We start from the raw sequence: 20,555 nt of genomic DNA, 5'->3' as shown, positions 1-20,555 counted from the left end.
AGCTTCTTCCCTCACTCCCTCCCTGCCTCAATCCCTCCTTCCCTCCCTCCCTGTCTCAATCCCTCCTTCCCTGTTTCAATCCCTCCTTCCCTGCCTCAATCCCTCCTTCCCTCCCTCCCTCCCTTTTCCTCTCTTACCTGCGTGTTCCCGGAGGTGAGGCAGGCAAAGATGGGCTCCTTTCCTCCCTCCCTCTACCTCTCCCCCCTCCCACTGCCTCTCCCCCCTCCCTCTCCCTCTCTCCCCTCCCTCTACCCCCCCCTTACCTGCGTGTTCCCGGAGGTGAGGCAGGCAAAGATGGGCTCCTTTCCTCCCTCACTCTCCCTCTCCCCCCTCCCTCTACCTCTCCCCCCTCCCTCTCTCTCTCTCCCCTCCCTCTCCCTCCTCCCCTCCCCCCTTACCTGCGTGTTCCCGGAGGTGAGGCAGCCGAAGATGGGCTTGCGTCTGGAGGCCTCGAGGGCGTGCAGCTCCTTGTCGTTGATGCAGTACTGCTCGCGGATGTCCTCGCGGGAGTACATGGGCGTGCCGCGCTTGTTCCTCGCCACCCCGCCCGCGCCGCCGCCCTCGCCGCCGCCCGCGCCCCGCCGCCGCCCGGACATCCTGCTGGGTGTGTCGCCCTCGTCGTCGGAGTCATACGTGATCACGTCAGCGGCCAGGTCGACCTGTGGAGGCGCGGCAGGTGCAGGTTAGCGGCAGGTAAGGGCATGGAGGTGGCAAGGGGGAGAGAAAGAGGAAGGAGTAAAAGAAAGAAGGGGAGGGAAAGAAAGACGGAGGAAGGGAGAGAAAGGTGGTAGGAAGGGCAGGGGATAGGAGAGAAGGGAAGAAAGGGTAAGAGCGAGAGAAAGAGGGAGGAATAAAAGAAGGGGAGAGAAAGGGAGACGGAAGAAGGGAAGCAAGAGTGAGGGAGAGAAAGGACGTAGGAAGGGCAGGGGGATAGGAGGGAAGGAAAGAAAGGGCAAGAACGAGAGAAAGAGGGAGGAGTAAAAGGGAGAAAGGAAGGGAAAGGAAGGCGGAAGAAGTGTGGAAGATGGAAGAAGGGAAGGAGTAAGGGAGGGAAAGGACATAAGAAAGGGCAAAGGGAAGAAAGGAAGAGGAGAAAGGGTGAGAGCGAGATAAAGAGGGATTAGTAATAGGCAGCAGAAAATTGAGGAGGAGAGAAAGAATGAAATAAAAATACACAAAGAGAAAGAGGAAAAGTTAAAAAGCGGCTGATTAAAAATACGTGAGTTACGGTTAAGGAAAAGGTTATTAGGAGAAGGTGCAGGTTAATCGCAGGTGTTGAAGGCGGCGATATGATTAATGGTGGAGATATGCAAAGGTGGAAGCGGCAATATGAACGTGTTATGGAAATGTAGTGATTGAGAGCAAAGTGGAAGCCGATGATTAAAAATGTGAAGGATGTGGAAGAAGGAGTTATTAGGGACAGGTGGAGGATACTGGCAGGTGTTACAGGTGGCGAGGTGATTGATGGTGAAGATAGGGAAAGGTGGAAACGGCAAGATGAGATTGTTAGGGTAATGTGTGGGATGGAAGTGGAAGTTGAAGCCGTTGATTAAAAATGGAGGTGATGATTAAAGAAAGTTGTTATGGACAGGTGGATGATACTGGCAGGTGTTACAGGTGGAGTGGTGATAGATGGAAGGGTTATTTAACGGACGAGGTGGATGAATGATCGTGTTATTGAAATATGGTGGATCAGAGTGGAAGAGTAAGCCGCTGATTAATAACGTGAATATGGTTGAAGGAAAGAGTTATTACGTGATAAGGGTGGAGCAGTGATGGATGGTGGAAGCATGCAAAAGTGGACCTAGCTAAATGAACGCAGTATGTAAATGTGTTGGATGAAAGTGGAAGTGGAGGCCGCTGATTAAAAAGGTGAAGGCTATTTCTATTTTTTACAGCAAAGGAGTCCGTTCAATGGCATAAAAAAAATGAAACAAATATGAAAAAAAAACCCGCTAGTCTCTGCTCCTAAAAAGAGTTAGAGGAGTGGCCGAAAGATAGGTCAGTCTCGGGAGGAGAGGTGTCCTGATATGGTTGAAGGAGGGGTTATGAGGACAAGGTGGAGGTTACCGGCAGGTGTTACAGGTATTACAGGTGGAGTGGTGATGGATGCTGGAGATATGGAAAGGTGGAAGCCGCTAAATGAACGTGGTATGAAAATGTTTGATAAGTATGTGGAGGCCGCTAATTAAAAGGTGAAGGCTATCGTAGGAGGAGTTATTAGGACAAGGTGGAGGTTACCGGCAGGTGTTACAGGTATTACAGGTGGAGTGGTGATGGATGCCGGAGATATGGAAAGGTGGAGGCCTCTAAATGAACGCAGTATGTAAATGTGTTGGATGAAAGTGGAAGTGGAGGCCGCTAATGAAAAAGGTGAAGGCTATCGTAGGAGGAGTTATGAGGACAAGGTGGAGGTTACCGGCAGGTGTTACAGGTATTACAGGTGGAGTGGTGATGGATGCCGGAGATATGGAAAGGTGGAGGCCGCTAAATGAACATAGTATGGAAATGTATTGGATGGAAGTACAGTGGAAGCCGTTGATTAAAAGTGTGAAGGTTATGGTCAAAGAAAGAGTTAGTATGAAAAAGTGGAGGGTGTTGAATACATACAGAATATACTAGAGCTATTTTTTTTTTTTTTCAAGAGGGGAACATCAAAACGGCTTCCATACCAACACTGTTCATTCATTCATTAAAAAAATTTCACCACACTCCTTTTTTTCAGTAAGTAAAGGAAGCAACTCAAGGATAAAAAAAAACTAAATGAAAACGAAAAATAAACTAACTAATCACTGCTCCTATAGAAAAAGAAGTACTATAGGTGAGAGAGAGAGAGAGAGAGAGAGAGAGAGAGAGAGAGAGAGAGAGAGAGAGAGAGAGAGAGAGAGAGAGAGAGAGAGAGAGAGAGAGGTAAAAATCGGAAGGAGAGAGAGGTGTCATAATCCTCCCCTCTGCAGACAATTAGCAGGTGATCATTTCGTTGTCCACCTGTGCCGTGAAAGGTGTGAGCTACAGGTGTGAGGGTTGCTAATTAAAGGTGGACGATCGAGCTGCTGAACCCCACACCTTCCTGCTCGACAAAACAACGAAGACAACAACAACAACAGCAAAAAATACAGGTAACTCTTCCGTGCGTGACTCGAATGCATAACTACGAATGTGTTCAGTGTTTTATTTTTATGATGTGAAGAGATACAGAACAAGGAAGGAGGGAGGGAGAAAAACAGGGAAGAGAGAGGTGAAAGGGAAGAAGAAGGGGAAAAAGGAGGCGAGAGGAAGGGGAGGAGTGAAGAGAGGAGGGTTGAGGAAGGGACGGAAAGGGTAAGAAAAGAGGTAAAGGAAGGAATGGGGAGAAAAGGAGGTAATAGAAAGGGGAGGGGTGAAGGAAGGGGAGACTCAAGGAAGAGGAGAGGTATGGGAAAAAAGCTAGAGAAAGGAAGGAAAGGGAAAGGAGACGAAGGAAAGGGAAGGGGTGAAGGTAAATGGTTGAAGAAGGAAGGGGAGACTTAAGGAAGAAAGCTTGGGAAAGGAAGGAAAGGGAAAGGAGATGAAGGAAAGGGAAGGGATGAAGATGAAGGGTTGAGAAGAAAACTAAAGGAATAAAAAAGAGAAGGGGGAAAGAGGAAGGAGCGAGAGAAAGAGGGAGGAGTAAAGAAAAGGAGATTGAGGAAGTGAGAGAGGAGAAGAGAGAGGGAAGGAAAAAGAGAAACCGAGAGAGACGGGAGGAGGGAGAGAGAGACAGATGAGATTAGGAGGTTTCAGGGAGACTAAGAACGGATGTGATGGGAGGGAAGGGACGGTGATGGGAAGAGGAGGAGGAGGGGGAGGAAAGGGAGTGATGGGAGGGAGTATGATGGGAGGAAAGGAGGAGAAGGGTAATGGGAGGGAAGGGAGAGTGTGATAGGAGAAAGAGAAGAGGAGGGTGATGGGAAGAAGGGAAGGGGAGGAAGGGGAATGAAAGGGAAGGAAGGATGAGGAAGGGAAGAGAAGGAGAGAGAGAGATGGGAGGAAGAGAAGGGCATGAAAGGGAAGGGAAGGTGATGGATGGAGGAGAGAAGGGTACGGGGAGGAAGGGAAGGGAAGGGAAGGGAAGGGAGAGAAGGGGCATGTCTGGCAGGGTCGGGCCACACCTGCCGCCCACAACAAGGTTACTGTCTGGTCGGAGTGTTTAGTGAAGATCTATGCCGTGGTGATGGACAGCAGGGGGGGGGAGGGGGAGGAGTAGAGAGGGAAGATGAGGGAGAGGGGGGAGGATTGAGAAGAAAAGGAAGACGTAGGGAGAAGAAGGGAAGCAGTGATAAGGGAGGAAGAGGAAGAGAAGAAGGAGGAGGAGGAGGAGGAGAGGAAGAGAAGAAGACGAAGAGGTGGAAAAATAAAGAGAGAGGAATGAGGAAGAGGAGGAGGGTAAGGAGGAGGAGGAGGAGGAGGAGGAGGAGAAGAGTGAAGGAGGGAGGAAAAATGAAGACAATGAGATGAAAGACGGAAGAAAGATGAGGGAGATGGAGAGAGAGGTGGAGGAAAGGTGAGGAAGATGGAGAGAAAAAGAAGATGGAGAGGAAGGGTAGGGGAGGTGGAGGAAGAGGAGGAGGAAGAGGAGGAGGAGGGAAGAGCCATTAATCACCGGTCACTAATGGAGGCCCTTATACACCTCCTCCTCCTCCTCCTCCTCCTCCTCCTCTTCCTCTTGTTCTATATCTTAATCTTCGTCTTATTTTTTTTCTTTTCCTTTCTCTCCATTTCCATCACTTTTCTTTCATCTTTCCTTCTGTCTCTTCTTCGTGTTTTATTTTCCTCCTCTTCCTCCTCCTCTTTCTTCTCCTTCTCTTCCTCTTCCTTTTACTCTTATTCTTGTTTCTGTTCTTTATCATCTTTTTCTTTCTCTTGCTTTTCTTTTTCTTCTGCTAATTCTTCTACGTCTCTTGTTCATCTTCTACTCCTCCTCCTCCTCCTCTCTTTTCTCTTCTTGTTTTGTCTTGTTTTTTTCTTCTAATCCTTCTCTCTCTTCTTTGTTCTCTCCTCCTTCTATTCTTCTCTTCTCTCTTCTCCTCTTTCTTTTTTTTTTCTTCATTTGTTCTTCTTGGTTTCTCTTCTAATCAACCTCCTCCTTCTCTTCTTCCTCTTCCTCTTCCTCTCTTTTCCTCTTGTTTTTGCTGTTCATTTTATTCTTCTTGGTTCCTCTTCTAATCAACCTCCTCCTTCTCTTCTTCCTCTTCCTCTTCCTCTCTTTTCCTCTTGTTTTTGCTGTTCATTTTATTCTTCTTGGTTCCTCTTCTAATCAACCTCCTCCTTCTCTTCTTCCTCTTCCTCTTTACCTCTTTGTGTTTGCTCTTCATTATTTTATTCGTTTTGTTTTTTTTTTCTTTTAATCTACATCCTCCGTCTTTTCCTGTTCTTTCTCTCTTTTCTCCTCCTCCTCCTCCTCCTCCTCTTCTTCCTCCTCCTCCTCCTCCTCCAGTAAAGCCAGCCGTCCATCACCGTCAATTAGGGTCACGGCTCCTTAAGGACAAGAGGAAAATTCAACCTTGGTGTCGGAACAGGTGGCGCTTTTCCTTCCTCCTTCCTCTTTCCTCTTTCCTCTCTCACCCTCTTCCTGAATTATCTATCCTTCCTCTTCCTCTTTCCTTCTTTCTTTCCCTTCTCTTGCATCATCTACCCTTCCTATATCTCTTTCTTTCCATCTCTTCTGTCATCTAACCTTCCTCTAATTCTCCTCCTTTCCCTCCCTTTCTCGTCTTCTGTCTATCCTCTTTCCTCTTTTCTTCCCTTCTCTTGCATCATCTACCCTTCCTCTTCCTTTATCTCTTTCCTCCTTTCCCTCCCTTTCTCTTCTTCTCTTCATCCTCTTTCCTCTTTTCTTCCCTTCTATTGTATCATCTACCCTTCCTCTTCCTCTATCTCTTTCCCTTCCTTTCTCTCCTTTTTATCCTCTTTCCTCTTTTCTTCCCTTCTATTGTATCATCTAACCTTCCTCTATCTCTCTCTCTTTCCTCCTTTCTCCGTTTCTCTTCTTCTCTTTATCCTCTTTCCTCTTATCTTCCTTTCTCTCCTTTCTTCTCTTTATCCTCTTTCCTTTCATCTCCCCTTTCTCCTCTCTCTTGCAGTCCTTCTAAGCATCACCTACTCTCTTTCTCCTTTTTTTCTCTCCATTTACTCTCTTCCTTTATGCATTATTGGTCTTCTTTCTTCTCCCTCTCTCTCCTTTGCCTCTTATAAGCATCTACTCATCTTTTTCTTCTTCTTCTTCTTTTTCTCTCCATCTACTCTTTTCCCTTAGGCATCATATTCTCCTCCATTCCTTCTTTCCTTCCTTTCTTTTCTCTAAGCAACGCCAAATCTTTTCCTCTTCCTCCTCCTCTTCTTCTTCCTCTTTTTTTTCTCGTGTTGTCTTTCTGGTTCTTCGTTATCTATATATATATATATTTTTTGCTAATCCTTTTCCTCTGTTTCTTGTCCTTCTCCTCCTCTCCTTCCTAATTTTGTTCTCCTTCTCCCTTTCCTTCGGCATCAATTATCTTTTTTCTCCTTCCTCTCTAAACATCACCAAGACAACTCAAGGAAATAACTCACTAAACAAGGTAGGTCGAGGTCAGGTCAAGAGGAAAGGAGAGGAGGGAAGGGGACATGCCTCTAGGTAGTTCTATTTTAGTACCGAAGAGGAAAAAAAAACAATCAGAAAAACTATATATGGTAGGTGAAGGAAGGGAAGAGGGGGGAGGAGGAGGAGGGGGAAGGGGGAAGGAGGTCTCTGTAAGTTCTTTTATTTTAGTATCGAGGAAGAGAGAAAAAATAAATAAAAATGGTAGGTGAGGAACGGGAAGAGGGGGAGGGGGAAGGGGAAGAGAGGGAGGAGAGGACGAGGTGCCTGAAGTCCTTATATAACTGTTTAGAGAAGAAAAAAGCTATATAGGGTAGGTCATGTCAGGTCAGGGAAAAGGGGGGAGGGGGGGAGGGGAGGAGGAGGCGGAGGAGGTGCGTTAAGTCCTTCTATAATTGACCATAAAGAAGAAAAAAGCTATATAGGGTAGGACATGTCAGGGAAAATGGGAGGAGAGGAGGGTGGGGAGAATAGAGGGGCTAAGGAATAGAAGGGGATGGGAGGTAGATGGGGAGAAGAGGGTGGGAATGGTAGGGAAAGGGGAGGAGGGGAGAGTGGTGGGAATAGAGGGGCTGGGGAATGGAAGGGGAGGAGGGGGAAGATGGGGAGGAATAGAAGAGAGTGGTGGGGAATGATAGGGAAAGGGGAGGTGGGGTGCGTGGTGAAAATAGAAGGGGAGGGGAGGAAAATGGGGGGAGAAGAAGAGAGGGGTGGAGGAATGGTAGGGAAAGGGGAGGTGGGGAGCGTGGGGAGAACAGAGGGGTTGGAGGAAGATGGGGAGAAGAAGAGAGGGGTGGGAAATGATAGGGAAAGGGGGAAGGGAGGGAAGGGTGGGGAGAAATGAGTCTTTTTCTTTCCTTATTTCTTTTTCCATAACTATCCAGAAAAAGGAGAAAAAACTTGTCTCATATAACCTCTCTTTCGGCCAATCATTTTTACACTCATTTATACGGGCAGTGATTAGCGGGCTTTTATTTCCTAACTTATTTTTCACGCCGTTGAGCTGCTTCCTTTACTATTGCATGAGGTAGGTTAGGTCAGGGACAGAGGGGGAAGGGGGTCGGGGAGGTGGCTGTGAGGTCAAAGGTCAAGGGTCACGCCTCACCTGTATAGAAGCATCCAAGGTGTCCGCAACACGTTCCCGGGAGCCGAGGGAGAAGCGGGAGTAGCGGAGCGAGTCTGTGGAAGAAGGAGAAAGGGGGAGAGTTAATATGTTGAGGGAGAAAGAGGGAGAGTTAGCATGTTAAGTTTGAGGGTCCACCACCATCACCACCACCATCACAACCACCACTACCAACAATAACATCACCACCACCACCAATAACATCACCACTACCAACAATAACATCACCATCACCACCATCACCACCACCAACAACAATAACATCACCACCATTACCAACAACAGCAACTCCGTCTTTTCCTGTCCATTTTTTTTTTCTTTCATATCCTTCTCTCCCCCTTTTTTTTTTATCTCCTTGACAGTCATTCCCTTTCACTCTACCATCATCTACCATACCTTTTCCCAACAACAACAACAACAACAACATTCCCTACCCTTCCCTACCATTCCCTACCTTTCCCCGCTCCTCTTCTCCCCACCCCTCATCACCTTCCTTCCCCATCTCTTCCCCACGCACCAACACACCTCATTAGTCGGGGATGCCGTTTATATATTTTTTCAGCGCGGATACATCATTTCTTTTGTGTTTCGGGCGTTCGGAGCGCGTAATAAAAGTGTCGAAGCGGGTGACAGGTGAACAACAGGTGTGTGTGTGTGTGTGTGTGTGTGTGTGTGTGTGTGTGTGTGTGTGTGTGTGTGTATAGGGTTTGATTGCCGACTAGATTCCAATGGGCTTCCTGTGTGTGTCTGTCTGTCTGTTTGAATGTATGTATGTATGTATGTATGTTTGTCTGTCTCTCTGTGTCTGTGTGTTGATATATCTGTTAGTGTATCAATCAATCTGCCTGTCTGTTTGCTCTCTCTCTCTCTCTCTCTCTCTCTCTCTCTCTCTCTCTCTCTCTCTCTCTCCCTGGCTTTAAGAACGCGCAGATTAAGGGCTTCCAGCAAAACTTTTCCTGCTTCTTCTAATTTCAACTTGCTCTTAGAGAAGTCGAAGTGGCCTAAGTGGCTCCTCCTCCTCCTCCTCGAAGTGTTAAGTGGATCTTTTGACGAATAGAAAAGTAAAATAGGAAAAAGTAAACAAAAATAAATAAAATAAAAAAGTGAACGAGAGTAGATGATGATGGTGATGATGATGATGAAGAGGAGGCGGAGGAGGAAGAAGGAACGAAGGAAGAGGAGTAAGAGAAGAAGAGAAAGGAGGAGGAGGAGGAGGATCAGACAAACAACAGCAACAACAATAGTAACAATAATAATAATAATAATAATAATAATAATAATAATAATAATAATAATAATAATAATAATAGAGAGAGAGAGAGAGAGAGAGAGAGAGAGAGAGAGAGAGAGAGAGAGAGAGAGAGAGAGAGAGAGAGAGAGAGAGAGAGAACATCACTTCGGAACTCCGGCTTTTAATTCCACGAGGGAAATCATTGCCGACCCGCCGCTTCGGGGAGGAAATAAAGTAAAACAGGCTGTCCCGCTCCCCTGATGGCCGCCCCAATATAGCCCTTCCTCCTCCTCCTCCTCCTCCTCCTCTTCCTCCTCCTCCTCTTCCTAATCCTCCACCACCAATATCTCCTCCTCCTCCTCCATCTCCTTCTACTCTCTTACTTTTCTCTCTTCCTCTAGCTTATTTATTCTTTTCCTCTTCCTGTTTCTCTTTCTCCCACTTCTTCCTCTTCCTTCTCTTCCTCTTCCTCCTCCTCCTCCTCCTCCTCCTCTTCTTCCTAATCCTCCACCACCAATACCTCTTCCTCCTCCTCCATTTCCTTCTACTCTCTTACTTTCTCTCTTCCTCCAGCTAACTTGTTCTCCTTTTTCTCTTCCTATTTCTCGTTCTTCCACTTCTTCCTCTTCTTTCTTTCCCTCTCCTCCTCCTCTCTTCTACTCTTTCACGTTTTATCACTTATCCTCCTCCTCCTCCTCCTCTCAGGTATGTATTACAAATCGTCAAACTCGCTAATTAACCTGTTCAACGGATACTCGAGACAGGTAAATAGGGCTGGAGGAGTAGGAGTAGGAGGAGGAGGAGGAGGAGGAGAATTTGGAAAGCTGAAGAGAGCTGAAGATGGAATGAGAATAGTGGTGGGAGAAGGGAGAGAAGAGGAGGGGAAGGAGGAGAGTAGAGGAATAAATTAAAAAGGAGAAATAAAATTGAGAAGAGGAGAAACAGAAGAAGACGGAGAAAGGAACAAGAAATAAAAACAACAATAAAAAAAGAGAAAAGGAGATGAGACAATAAAGAATGAGAGGGGAAAAAAACCCTGGAAATAAAAAGGTAGAGAGGAAATAAGAGTAAAAATAAAAGTCGAGGAAAGGAAGAGAGAGCTGAAGAGGAAGGAAATTCAGCTTCCGTGATTAATTAACCGAAGTGAGACAGGTAAAAGTCCCTCTCACCTGTGGAAGTCTGTCTATAGCTTGTACAGGTGTTCCTCTGCCCAAAATTCACCTTTATAATATACGGCATAAAAGTGAAGGGACTAATTGAAAAATAAAATGCTAAAATAAAGTGAAAATCTATATAAATGAAAAAAGAAAAGAAAAATAAGTGAATTTAGGAAGTGAGAAAAATAAGATGAGGTGAAAAATACAAAAAATAGAAATTAGGTCATACGAAGAGAGAGAGAGAGAGAGAGAGAGAGAGTATAAACAAAAGAATGAAAAGAATAAAGATAAAAAGAAATAATATGGAAAAGAAAATGAAAAAAACATGTATAAAACAGGATTCTAACGTAAAATTCTACTCATTAATTTAACCTTTTTGAACAGGTAACAACTTTCCCACCTGGCAAATTTAATCTACAGGTGTTCGTTCCCTTTCACCTAAATCCAAACAAACACACAAACGAACAAACAAACAAAACGTAAAGTAAATACAGAAAGGTTCCAAACGTTTAAATTTCCAACGTTTGTTCTATCGATACGGATTTCCATATCTTTTTTTTTTTAGGGTTTTGGTTTGGTGTTTTGACTTTCCGTATATATTTGTTTTAGTATGTGTTGGGGTGCTCTCTCTCTCTCTCTCTCTCTCTCTCTCTCTCTCTCTCTGTTATTTTATTTATTCACATTTCATTTCTCTTTATTTACTTTTTTCAATGTTGTATATATATATTTTTTCATATTTAAAAAAATTTAACTTCACTTTTTTTATAGTTTTCATTATTTTTTTTAACTTTGTTCATTCATTCATTTTTTTTACATGTATTTAAATAAATTTTTCTCTATGGCTTTCTATGTATTTTTCACTTCATTTTTGTATATATTTTTCTTTTTTTCACTTTCTCCATTCACTTCTTTTTATATATATTCTTTTTCTTTCTTTTTTTAAATTTCTTAGTCTTAATTTTCGTCCGGTCCTTTTTTAATCTACTGTTTGTCTTCCTTTTTTTCTCTTCTTTTTCTTCTGTTCTTTCCTTCTCTTCGTTTCCTTTCTCCTCTTTGTCATCCTGGTTTTTATCATATACTTTTTTTTCTCTCTCCCCTCCCGGTCAGTGCTCTCTTTCACTTCAGTCTTCGTAACACTAAATCCAGCGGCGCCGTTTCTGGCAATCTCTCTCTTTCACTCTCTTTCTCTTTCTTTCTCCTCGTGTGTTTTTGAGCCTCGCCTTCCATTTTCACACTTCCTCCCTACCTTCTGCGTCTCACTGAGGTAGGCGAAGAACATCACTGCCCCACTAGGAACCACGGAATACCAAGAGCTCTCCACTACCTCAATTTCCTTTTATAATTAACTATATATACACTACCTGACATGCCTATCTACCTATCTACCGACCTATCTACTTGCCTGGCCACATATTTTTTTCTATACCTGCTATCTTGTTCTATTTTTCCTCCTCCTTTTTATCCTCATCATTCTCTTCGTTTTTCTCCCTCTTCTTACTCCTTTCCCTTTTCCTTCTCTTATTCTTCTTCCTCTTCCTCCGCCTTCTCTTCTTTCTCACTTTCATTTTTCCCCTTTTCACCCTCTTTTGTATCTACTTGTCCATCTACGAACTTATCCACCTATCTTTCTTCCTATCAATACATCCACCTTCCTACCTACCCCCCACTCGCAATGCTCCAGGTGGGCCAATACTAACAAAGCCTCGAGCCGCTCTCTACGCCAAGAAGCATCAGCCGGCGTCTCTTCAGTCTCCTCCTCCCCTAAGTTGGTAATCCCAGGCGGTTCTTTTCAGGCTCTCAGCGTCTCGACATCAGCCCCACAACACTCGGCGCTCCTCTCGCTGCCTCCACGACGGTGCTTCATAACTTGCTTCCCCGACTGAGGAAGAAGAGGCGATGGAGGAAGAGACGGAAAAGGAGGAAGATAAAAAGAAAACCCGAGGAAGACACTAAGAGAAAGATAGACATAAATAAATAGAAAGATAGTTTGGCTTAAGCAAGGTGGAGAAAGAGGTGGAAAAGGAGGAGGAAAAAGGAGAAGGCTTGAGAAAGAGACGAAGAGAATGATAAAGAGATAAATAAATAGACAGACTTCCTTTCCCGACGGAGTTTAGGCTTAGCGAGGAGGAGGAGGAGGAGGTGGAGGAGGCGGAAGAAAATGAGATATCTATTGGAGGAGGAGGAGGAGGAGGAGGAGGATGGAGTGGGAGGAGAAAAAGGAGGCTTGAGGAAGAGACTAAAAGACGGATAGACTGATAAAGATAGGTAGATAGATAAGTAGGTAGGTAGATAGATAATCCCATTTTCTTTGCCGCGTCAATACTGGTGCACATAAAAGGGGTGTCTATTCTAAATGCTTATAAATTCACCACTATAAAAAAAGTTACCCCTTTCCGCATATGAACAGCCTCTTACGACCCTTTTTTCCCTTACTTTTATATACGTAGACTCTGATTAAATTTTCTTATAGTTAACAAGTAAATAAATAAAGAGAGAAAGAAAGATATAACTGAACAAAAGTGGGAGGAGAAAGAGAAGCACTAAAACTCTACGTTCCAATCCTGCCTCTTTTCAGTAAGTGCCGCTTAAAGAACTCTCTCTCTCTCTCTCTCTCTCTCTCTCTCTCTCTCTCTCTCTCTCTCTCTCTCTCTCTCTCACACACACACACACACACACACACACACGCACACACAAAAGACCATAACACACATTCACGACCCTTTGTCCGCACCTTGTTTCCCCTTATTTTTCTTCTCTCAAACGTTTTACTTCCATTTCCTTACATCGCTGAGTTCTGATAGTGTCAAATCGCTCGTGTGTCTCCTGCTCCTTATATTACCGCTCAGGACTTGCTAAACTTATCTACTTATCTACCTACCTGCCCACTTATCTATCTATCTATCTACTTACGTACCTACCTATATATCTAACAAAAGATAGCCAAAATTTCCCGTAAAATATTTCAACATCTATTCACTTATGGTTTCAAATACACGAAAACGAGAGAACATAATGAACAAAACAGTATCGAGAATCACATTAAACTCCATCAAAGAATCCTACATCCTCATCCTATATCAAAGGTTCCAACACACACACACACAAAAAAATAAAAATAAAACAGCACACGAGACACAATAGACTATCAAAAACAACATTAAGCTCCATCAAACACTCCTGGACCACCCTATATCACAGGTTCCAACACACACAACACCACATGAGACACAATAGACTATCGAAAACCACATAAAACTCAACCAAACACCACTGCAATCACCCCATATCAAAGGTTCCAACACACACACACACAAATAACCACATGAGAAATAAAAGAATATCGGAAACCACATTAAATTCCATCAAACACTCCTACAATCACCCCATATCAAAGGTTCCAACACACACACACAAATAACCACATGAGAAATAAAAGAATATCGGAAACCACATTAAATTCCATCAAACACTCCTACAATCACCCCGCATCAAGGGTTCCAACACACACGCAGCAACGCGCGATACAACACCTCCCTGCAACACACCCACACCCTGCCAGCATTCCTGTTCCGTCACCTTCGCTCGCAATACACCGGGAGTTTGGTTAGCAAAGGGGAAGGACTGATTGATCTGCTGCAGTATTTCGTTCAGTCTGTCTATCTATCATTTATATATTCTCTTCCTTTCTTTTTTTTCTTCTTCTTTTTCCTTTCTTCCTGTCTGTCTGTCTGTTTGTCTTTCTCTATTCCTCTCTCTCTGTAATTGTAATATCTCCTTCTCTTCTCTTCCTCTTCTTCTATTTAATCTTTTTTTCTCATTCTGCAATTTCTCTTCTTTCGTCTCCTTTTTTTTTTTTTACTAATCCTTCCGCTATCTTTTTCTCCTTTCCCTCCTGTTCCTCTTTTTCCTACAAGTACTTTTCCTCCACTGCCTCTTCTTCGTCATTCTCCTCTGCTTCCTTCTCCTTTATTACGTTATTTTACTCATCTCTCTACTATCTTCTTTTTCTCCTCCTCATCCACTTTTTCCTCTCTTTTGCACTAGAGAGAGACAGACAGACGGAGAGACGGTCTGGCGCGGGAGCAAGGACTGATTGAGTTGCTGTATCGCCCCCAAGCCTGGACGGAGAGTTTATTAGCTGGCAGCACCGCGCGGGCCGGGCCATCAAACCTCCGCCCTCCGGGAACTGTCTGGCCGCCAAACTTGCTTGATTTATCAGGTTCTCATTAAGACACTCTTAAAGCCGCGCTGCCTTGCCCCGCGGCGTCTGAAGGCACCGGCACAAGCTCACAGGCAGACGCACACGCCACGCAGTACTACACACACACACACACACACACACACACACACACACACACACACACACACACACACTGCCCTCCCTCTCTGCATACATTGAAAACTGATACACAAACACACAAACCACATACAGTACTACACAAACACTGCTTCCTTTCTTTGCACTGGACACAAACAGACACAAACACACGCCAAATTAATACTACAGACACGCTGCTTTCTTTCTTTCACTGCCTCGGAATATCCTCAAACACTTCAAGGCTCACTCACACACACACACACACACACACACACACACACACATTTGGTAAGGCTTTCGCGGAGGCTGTGGTGGGTATTTCCATGTCCAACGGTGTCGTATATTCCAATTTGAACTTATGTCAATGGCCTAGGAAATGTTCAAGGCAAGGAAATCGTCAAGGCAAGGGAATGTTCCAGGAAAGGTATTGGTCAGGGTAAGACAATGGTCAAGTCAAGGAAATGGTTAAGACGAGGGAATGGTTAAGACAAGGGAATGGTTAAGACGAGGGAATGGTTAAGACGAGGGAATGGTATAGGAAAAGCAAAGGTCTATGAAACACAAACTTCAGTAACATATAACCTGCCTTTACTCTGTCCCACTCAACATACCAAAGACACACAGGTAAATAAACACCAGGTAAGGTTACAAACACACACATAACACCTTCCTACTTTTCACCACTAATTGCTTTCCTCATCTACAGTCCCAACACAAAGCACTACACTCCCTCCCTTCATTACCCAACCCTTCCCCACCAACACAAAGCAATTAATATATACACACATTCCCTTCATCATCACACTCATATAATACTACACAAGCTCCCTTCTCTCTCTCTCTCTCTCTCTCTCTCTCTCTCTCTCTCTCTCTCTCTCTCTCTCTCTCTCTCTCTCTCTCTCTCTCTCTCTCTCTCTCTCTCTTCACTTGCTTTTTCTCTTCTCTTCTCTTCGTTTCTCTTCCCTTCCTTTCCTTTCCCTTCCTTTCCTTTCCTTTCCTTCCCTTCCCTTCTCTTATTTTATCTTTTCATGTTCTCTTTTTTTCTCTCTCTCTCTCTCTCTCTCTCTCTCTCTCTCTCTCTCTCTCTCTCTCTCTCTCTCTCTCTCTCTCTCTCTCTCTCTCTCAGGTATACAACACGACCACGGCATCATCTCCTCTCATCTCAGTAATTAGGTCAATAACACACACGGGCCACACACGCGACTCGCAGCTTCCGATAACAAAAACGCTCCATTCTTTACCCGCTCTGATTACCGTGATAATTAGCAATCTGGGCGGCGCGGCGGGAGGAGCAAAAGTGGAGGGCGGTAGTGTCTCATCCCCCCTTCCTTTCCCTCCATTAGTGACTCCTCCTTGCTCTCCCCTCTTCCATATGCTTTCTCGACCCTTCCCTCCTCCTTTGCAATGCCTCCTCTATCTCTCCCCCTCCCAAAGAAAGAAAGGAAAGAGGAGGATGAGGAGGAAAGAAAGGGGTAGAAGGGAGAAGGGAAGGTGAGGAAAGGGAGGAAAAGGAGGGGATAGAGGGGAGAAGAGAAAGGTAGGAAGGGGAGGAAAATGAAGGAGTAAAGGGGTAGGGGAAAGAGGAGAGGGGGATGGGGAGAAAAAGGAGGGGGTAGAGGGGAAAAGAGAAGGGGAGGAAAAGGAGGGGTAAAATCGGAGGGGAAAGAGGAGGAGGGGGAGGAAAATAAGGGGGTTTCGATGCTATTTGATGCATGCAATTGGATCGAGTCCCGCTTTGGGCAGCAAAAGAATGTTGAACCAATAGGATTATCCGCGGGTGAGTGGCTACGAGGGAAGGAAGCAATGAAATGACGGGCCGCGGGGAGTGTGTGTGTGTGTGTGTGTGTGTGTGTGTGTAGTGGCGGGCTTTTTTTACATTATTGTTTCCTTTTTTTGTGCCCTTGAGCTGTCTCCTTTGTTGTGTGTGTGTGTGTGTGTGTGTGTGTGTGTGTGTGTAATTAAGGCAAGAAGGAAAGAATAAAAAAAGAAAAAAAAAGCGACAAAGAAAGAGAAAAAGAGAAAAAAAATAATGAACGAATGATGGACATAGTCAGACAAATAAACAAATACATTAATACATGAATAAGTAAATGAATTAATTGATATATAAAGAAAGAAAGAGAGAAAGGAAGAAAGAAAGTACGGGTGTAACCAAGAGTGAGGAAATAAAAAAAAAAGAGGAAATTATACAAAAAAGAAATGCAAGGTTGAGGATTCTGTATATGTGTGTGTGTGTGTGTGTGTGTGTGTGTGTGTGTGTGTGTGTGTGTGTGTGTGTGTGTGTGTGTGTGTGTGTGTGTGTCTTCGTGTATCTTTGTGTATTCATATTAGGCGGGCGGACAAAAACAAGTATCGCAAAAAGAACATAAAAAGAAATACATGAAAATTATGAATGCTTGAATATAATCGTAGTAAGAAAGGAAAATGATATTGATGAAGAGGAAATTAAGTACAATGCAGGAATGAAAAAAAAAAGTGTAAAGGAATAAAGGAAGGAAGGAATGAAGGAAGGAGGGAAGAACTTAATAAGGAAGAAAGGAAGAAAGATGAGGAAGGAAGATAGGAAGAGGAGAAGAAAGAGGGAAGGAGGAAAGAAAGAAGAGGAAGAAAGATAGGAAGAGGAAGAAGAAGGAGGAAGGAAAGAAGAGGAAGGAAGATAGGAAGAATAAGAAGGAGGGAAGGAGGAAAGAAAGAAGAGGAAGAAAGACAGGAAGAGGAAGAGAAGGAGGGAAGGAGGAAAGAAAGAAGAGGAAGAAAGATAGGAAGAGGAAGAGAAGGAGGGAAGGAGGAAAGAAAGAAGAGGAATGAAGATAGGAAGAGTAAGAAGAAGGAGGGAAGGAGGAAAGAAAGAAGAGGAAGGAAGATAGGAAGAGGAAGAAGGAGGGAAGGGGGAAAGTAAAAAAATATAAAAAAAAGGAGAAAGTGGAGGAAGAACAGGAAGGAAAGAAGGATGAAATATACGAAGGAAAGAAGGAACGAAGGAAGGAACGAACGAACGAGAGAAAAAAAGGGAAAAATAAACGAAAAAAGGATTAAAGAAAGGAAGGATAGAAGGAAAAAAAGAGGAAAAAAGGTGGAGGCAGTTAACAAGAAGAAGAGAACAAGAAGAAGAGGAAGGAAAGAAACAACATTAAGTAAGAAAAGAAAGGAGGGAAGAGAGAACAGTCCCCCCCTCCCCCCTCCCCCTCCCCTCCCCCTCCCTCTCCCCCCTTATGCGTCTCGGGACCAGCCTCGTTACGCCGGCACGGAACGCATTTACTGTTGAGTGCACCCCCCACCCCCCTCTCCCTCCCCCCTTACCCCCCTCTCACATTCCCCTACCCCCCTCTTAACTCCTCCTCTCTTCCCCCTTTCCTCCCCTCCCCCCGTCTACCTTACCTTCCCCCTGGCCCTTATTCCCTTTTCCATCCCCCTTTTTCCCCCTACCCTTTTCTCCCCATCCATGCCCCCACTATCCTACCTTCCCCCTTCCCCATCCCTTCCCCTTTCTCTTCCTTCCCATCTCCCCTACTCATGATACAGACCTCCCTTCTTCCCCTTACACCCCCTTCCTTCCCCTTGCTCTTATGCTGTTCCCCCCCTTCCCTCCCTTCTTCCCTTCCCTCCTCAGTTATTCATGATGCAGTTCCTCCTATTCCCCTTCCTTCCCTAACTTCCCCTTCCCCTTCCTTTTCTCTTATGCCTTTCCCTCCCTCTCTTACTGTTCCTCCCCTTCTCTCCCTTTCCCTTTCACCCCTTCAACCCCTCCCTACTAAAGATACGGCACCTCCCTTTCCCTTTCTCTACCTTTCCCTCCCTGGTAAGATCATCCCTTCCTTCTCTCCTCTCTTCTCTCCTCTTCTTCTCTCTTTCTCTCCTTCCTCCATATTTCTTCACTGGAAGGCATTAGAGCTGAGGGAATGGGAGGGAGGGAAGAGTCCTGAGCGAAGAGAAGTACCAGAAGGAGGAGGAGGAGGAGGAGGAGGAGGAGGAGGAGGAGGACGTAATGAGGACAAGAGGGAAAATGGATGTAGTATTTTATCCTCCAAATGTCTACTGGAAAAAAGGAAGAGGAAGAAATGAAAGAATAAATAAGAAAGGAGGGAAAGAAGGAAGGAAGCAAGAAAGGAAAGAAGAAAGGAAGGAAAGACAGGAAGGAAGGAACGTAGCAAGAAGGAAATCATACAAAGAAAACAAGAAAAGGGGAAGAAAGAATAGAAGGAAAAAAGAGGAAGAAATGAAAAAGAAAAAGGAAGAAAGGAAGACAGAAAGGAAGGAGAGGAAGGAACGTAGGAAGGAGGAAATTAAGCAAAGGAAAAAAACAAACAGGGAAGGAAGGAAGGAAGGAAGAAGCAGCTAAAAATTATGTTAAGTGAGTTTGTGAATGAGGAGGAAGAAGAACAGGAAGAGGGGAAAGAGAAAGAGCAAGAGCTGGAAGAGGAGAAAGAGGAAGAGGAGGAGGAGGAGGAGGGGGAAGAGGAGGAAGAGGAGGAGGAGGAGGAGGAGGAGGAGGAAGACGACACGGAAGGAATTTACTTTATCCATTTCCTCCTTCACGCTTTTCTATTTTTCCTTTTTTCCTCTTTTTTTTCCTCCGGCGAAGATATTATCATTTCCCATTTTCCCTTCCCTTCAGATTTCCAGAACGTCACATAATACCGAGCTTTTTTCCCCCTCTTAAATTTTCCATCGATATCCTCTTTATTCTCTCTCTCTCTCTCTCTCTCTCTCTCTCTCTCTCTCTCTCTCTCCACACCTTTCATTCATGCATTCATTCTCTTTCTTTCTCTCTCTCTTTCTTTCTTTCTTTCTATCTATCTATTCATCTCTATCTTTCCTTCCTTTTCTCTTTTCCTCTCTTTTTCTCACTTTTTCTTTCTTTTCCAAATTTCCAAAACGTCAAATAATGCCTCACTTTTTTCCCCTTTAAATATTTTCCATCGATATCATTCTTATTTCCTCTCTCTACCTCCCTCTTCCTCTCCCTCTCCCTCTCTCCCTCTCTCTCTCCCTTCCTCTCTCTCCCATGTCCTATTTCCACCTTCCACGAATATTCCTTCCTTCCCTTTCGGTAATCCTTTAATCCCTTCCATTACGTCTTTTCGAGTATTTTGTCTTTTCCGTCTCCTCTTCGTCCTTAGTCATTCAGGTCTTAATCAATGAGATCTGATCCTCTTTACTCCTCTCCCATGAAGGCCCCAGTTGCTGAGTCCTTCGTCCGTCTTAGAATCTCTCTCTCTCTCTCTCTCTCTCTCTCTCTCTCTCTCTCTCTCTCTCTCTCTGTGTATAGATATTTTTTTCTTCTTGAGTGTAAGTTTGAATAGTATATGAGAGTTAGGCCTTTCAACAAGCTCTCCCTCCCTTCATAGACCATTTCTCTCTCTCTCTCTCTCTCTCTCTCTCTCTCTCTCTCTCTCTCTCTATGTATATGTGTATCTATCTATCTGTCTCATTATCTATCCATTTATCTTCCTTTCTTTTTCCTTCGTTCTTTCTCGTTATCTCCTTCTTTCTTTCATCCTCTATATCTTTCTTACATTCATTTATTCATTCTCTTTCTCTCTTTCCTTCCTTCCTTCATTCTCTCTCTCTTTCTTTCTTTCTCTCTTTCATTCTTTCTTTCTCTCTATCTCTCAATCTCACTCTAATTGTTATCTGTCAGTTTCCGTGAGAACGAGAGAGAGAGAGAGAGAGAGAGAGAGAGAGAGAGAGAGAGAGAGAGAGAGAGAGCGCAGCATCCCTCCCTGACTCTGACACGCGGGAGATGGGAAAGGGATGCTGTCTGGCCGGCCTCGGAGGGGGGAGAAAAATATTTACAATAACACAGAGGGGAAAAACAGAAGGAGGAGGAGGAGGAGGAGGAGGAGGAGGAGGAGGAGGAGGAACAAAAACAAGAGGAAGAATTTGAAGAGGAGGAATAAAAAGAAGAAAAGGGAGGGAAGGAAGAGAAAATAGATCATGTAATGGAAAAGAGAAAGAAAGGAAAGAAGGAAAAGGAGGACAAAAAGAATGAAACTATGGAAGGGAGATAAGGAAGAAGAAGAGGAAGAGGAAGAGAAGAGGAAGAACAACAGAAAACAAAATGATATTTTTTTGAAGATGAAGACAAAAGGAAGAAAAGGGAGTGGAGAAAAAAGAACAGCTGGTGAAGA

The 20,555-nt window shown here is 44.3% G+C and overlaps 1 protein-coding gene across 5 annotated transcripts in view; it reads right to left on the bottom strand.

Moving 5' to 3' along the window:
* LOC127007884 (uncharacterized) overlaps window positions 1-7,773 on the bottom strand; it is an 88,894-nt gene extending 81,121 nt beyond the window's left edge. For all 5 annotated transcript variants that reach the window (XR_007760662.1, XR_007760663.1, XM_050879329.1 and 2 more), the window contains exons 1-2: window positions 7,701-7,773; window positions 399-659 (exon numbers count right to left, since the gene is read on the bottom strand). Coding sequence is in view for 3 of the 5 variants with exons in the window: in XM_050879329.1 (XP_050735286.1) it covers window positions 399-596 (198 nt within the window). In the remaining 2 variants the exon portion in view is untranslated. The remainder of the gene's footprint in view (window positions 1-398; window positions 660-7,700) is intronic.
* Between the last annotated feature and the right edge of the window lie 12,782 nt (window positions 7,774-20,555).

Source organism: Eriocheir sinensis, chromosome 36, assembly GCF_024679095.1.
Source record: "Eriocheir sinensis breed Jianghai 21 chromosome 36, ASM2467909v1, whole genome shotgun sequence".
In the NCBI taxonomy this organism is placed as follows: domain Eukaryota; kingdom Metazoa; phylum Arthropoda; class Malacostraca; order Decapoda; family Varunidae; genus Eriocheir; species Eriocheir sinensis.
Note: the sequence above shows the minus strand (reverse complement) of the source record. Positions and strands in the feature narration are given on the sequence as shown.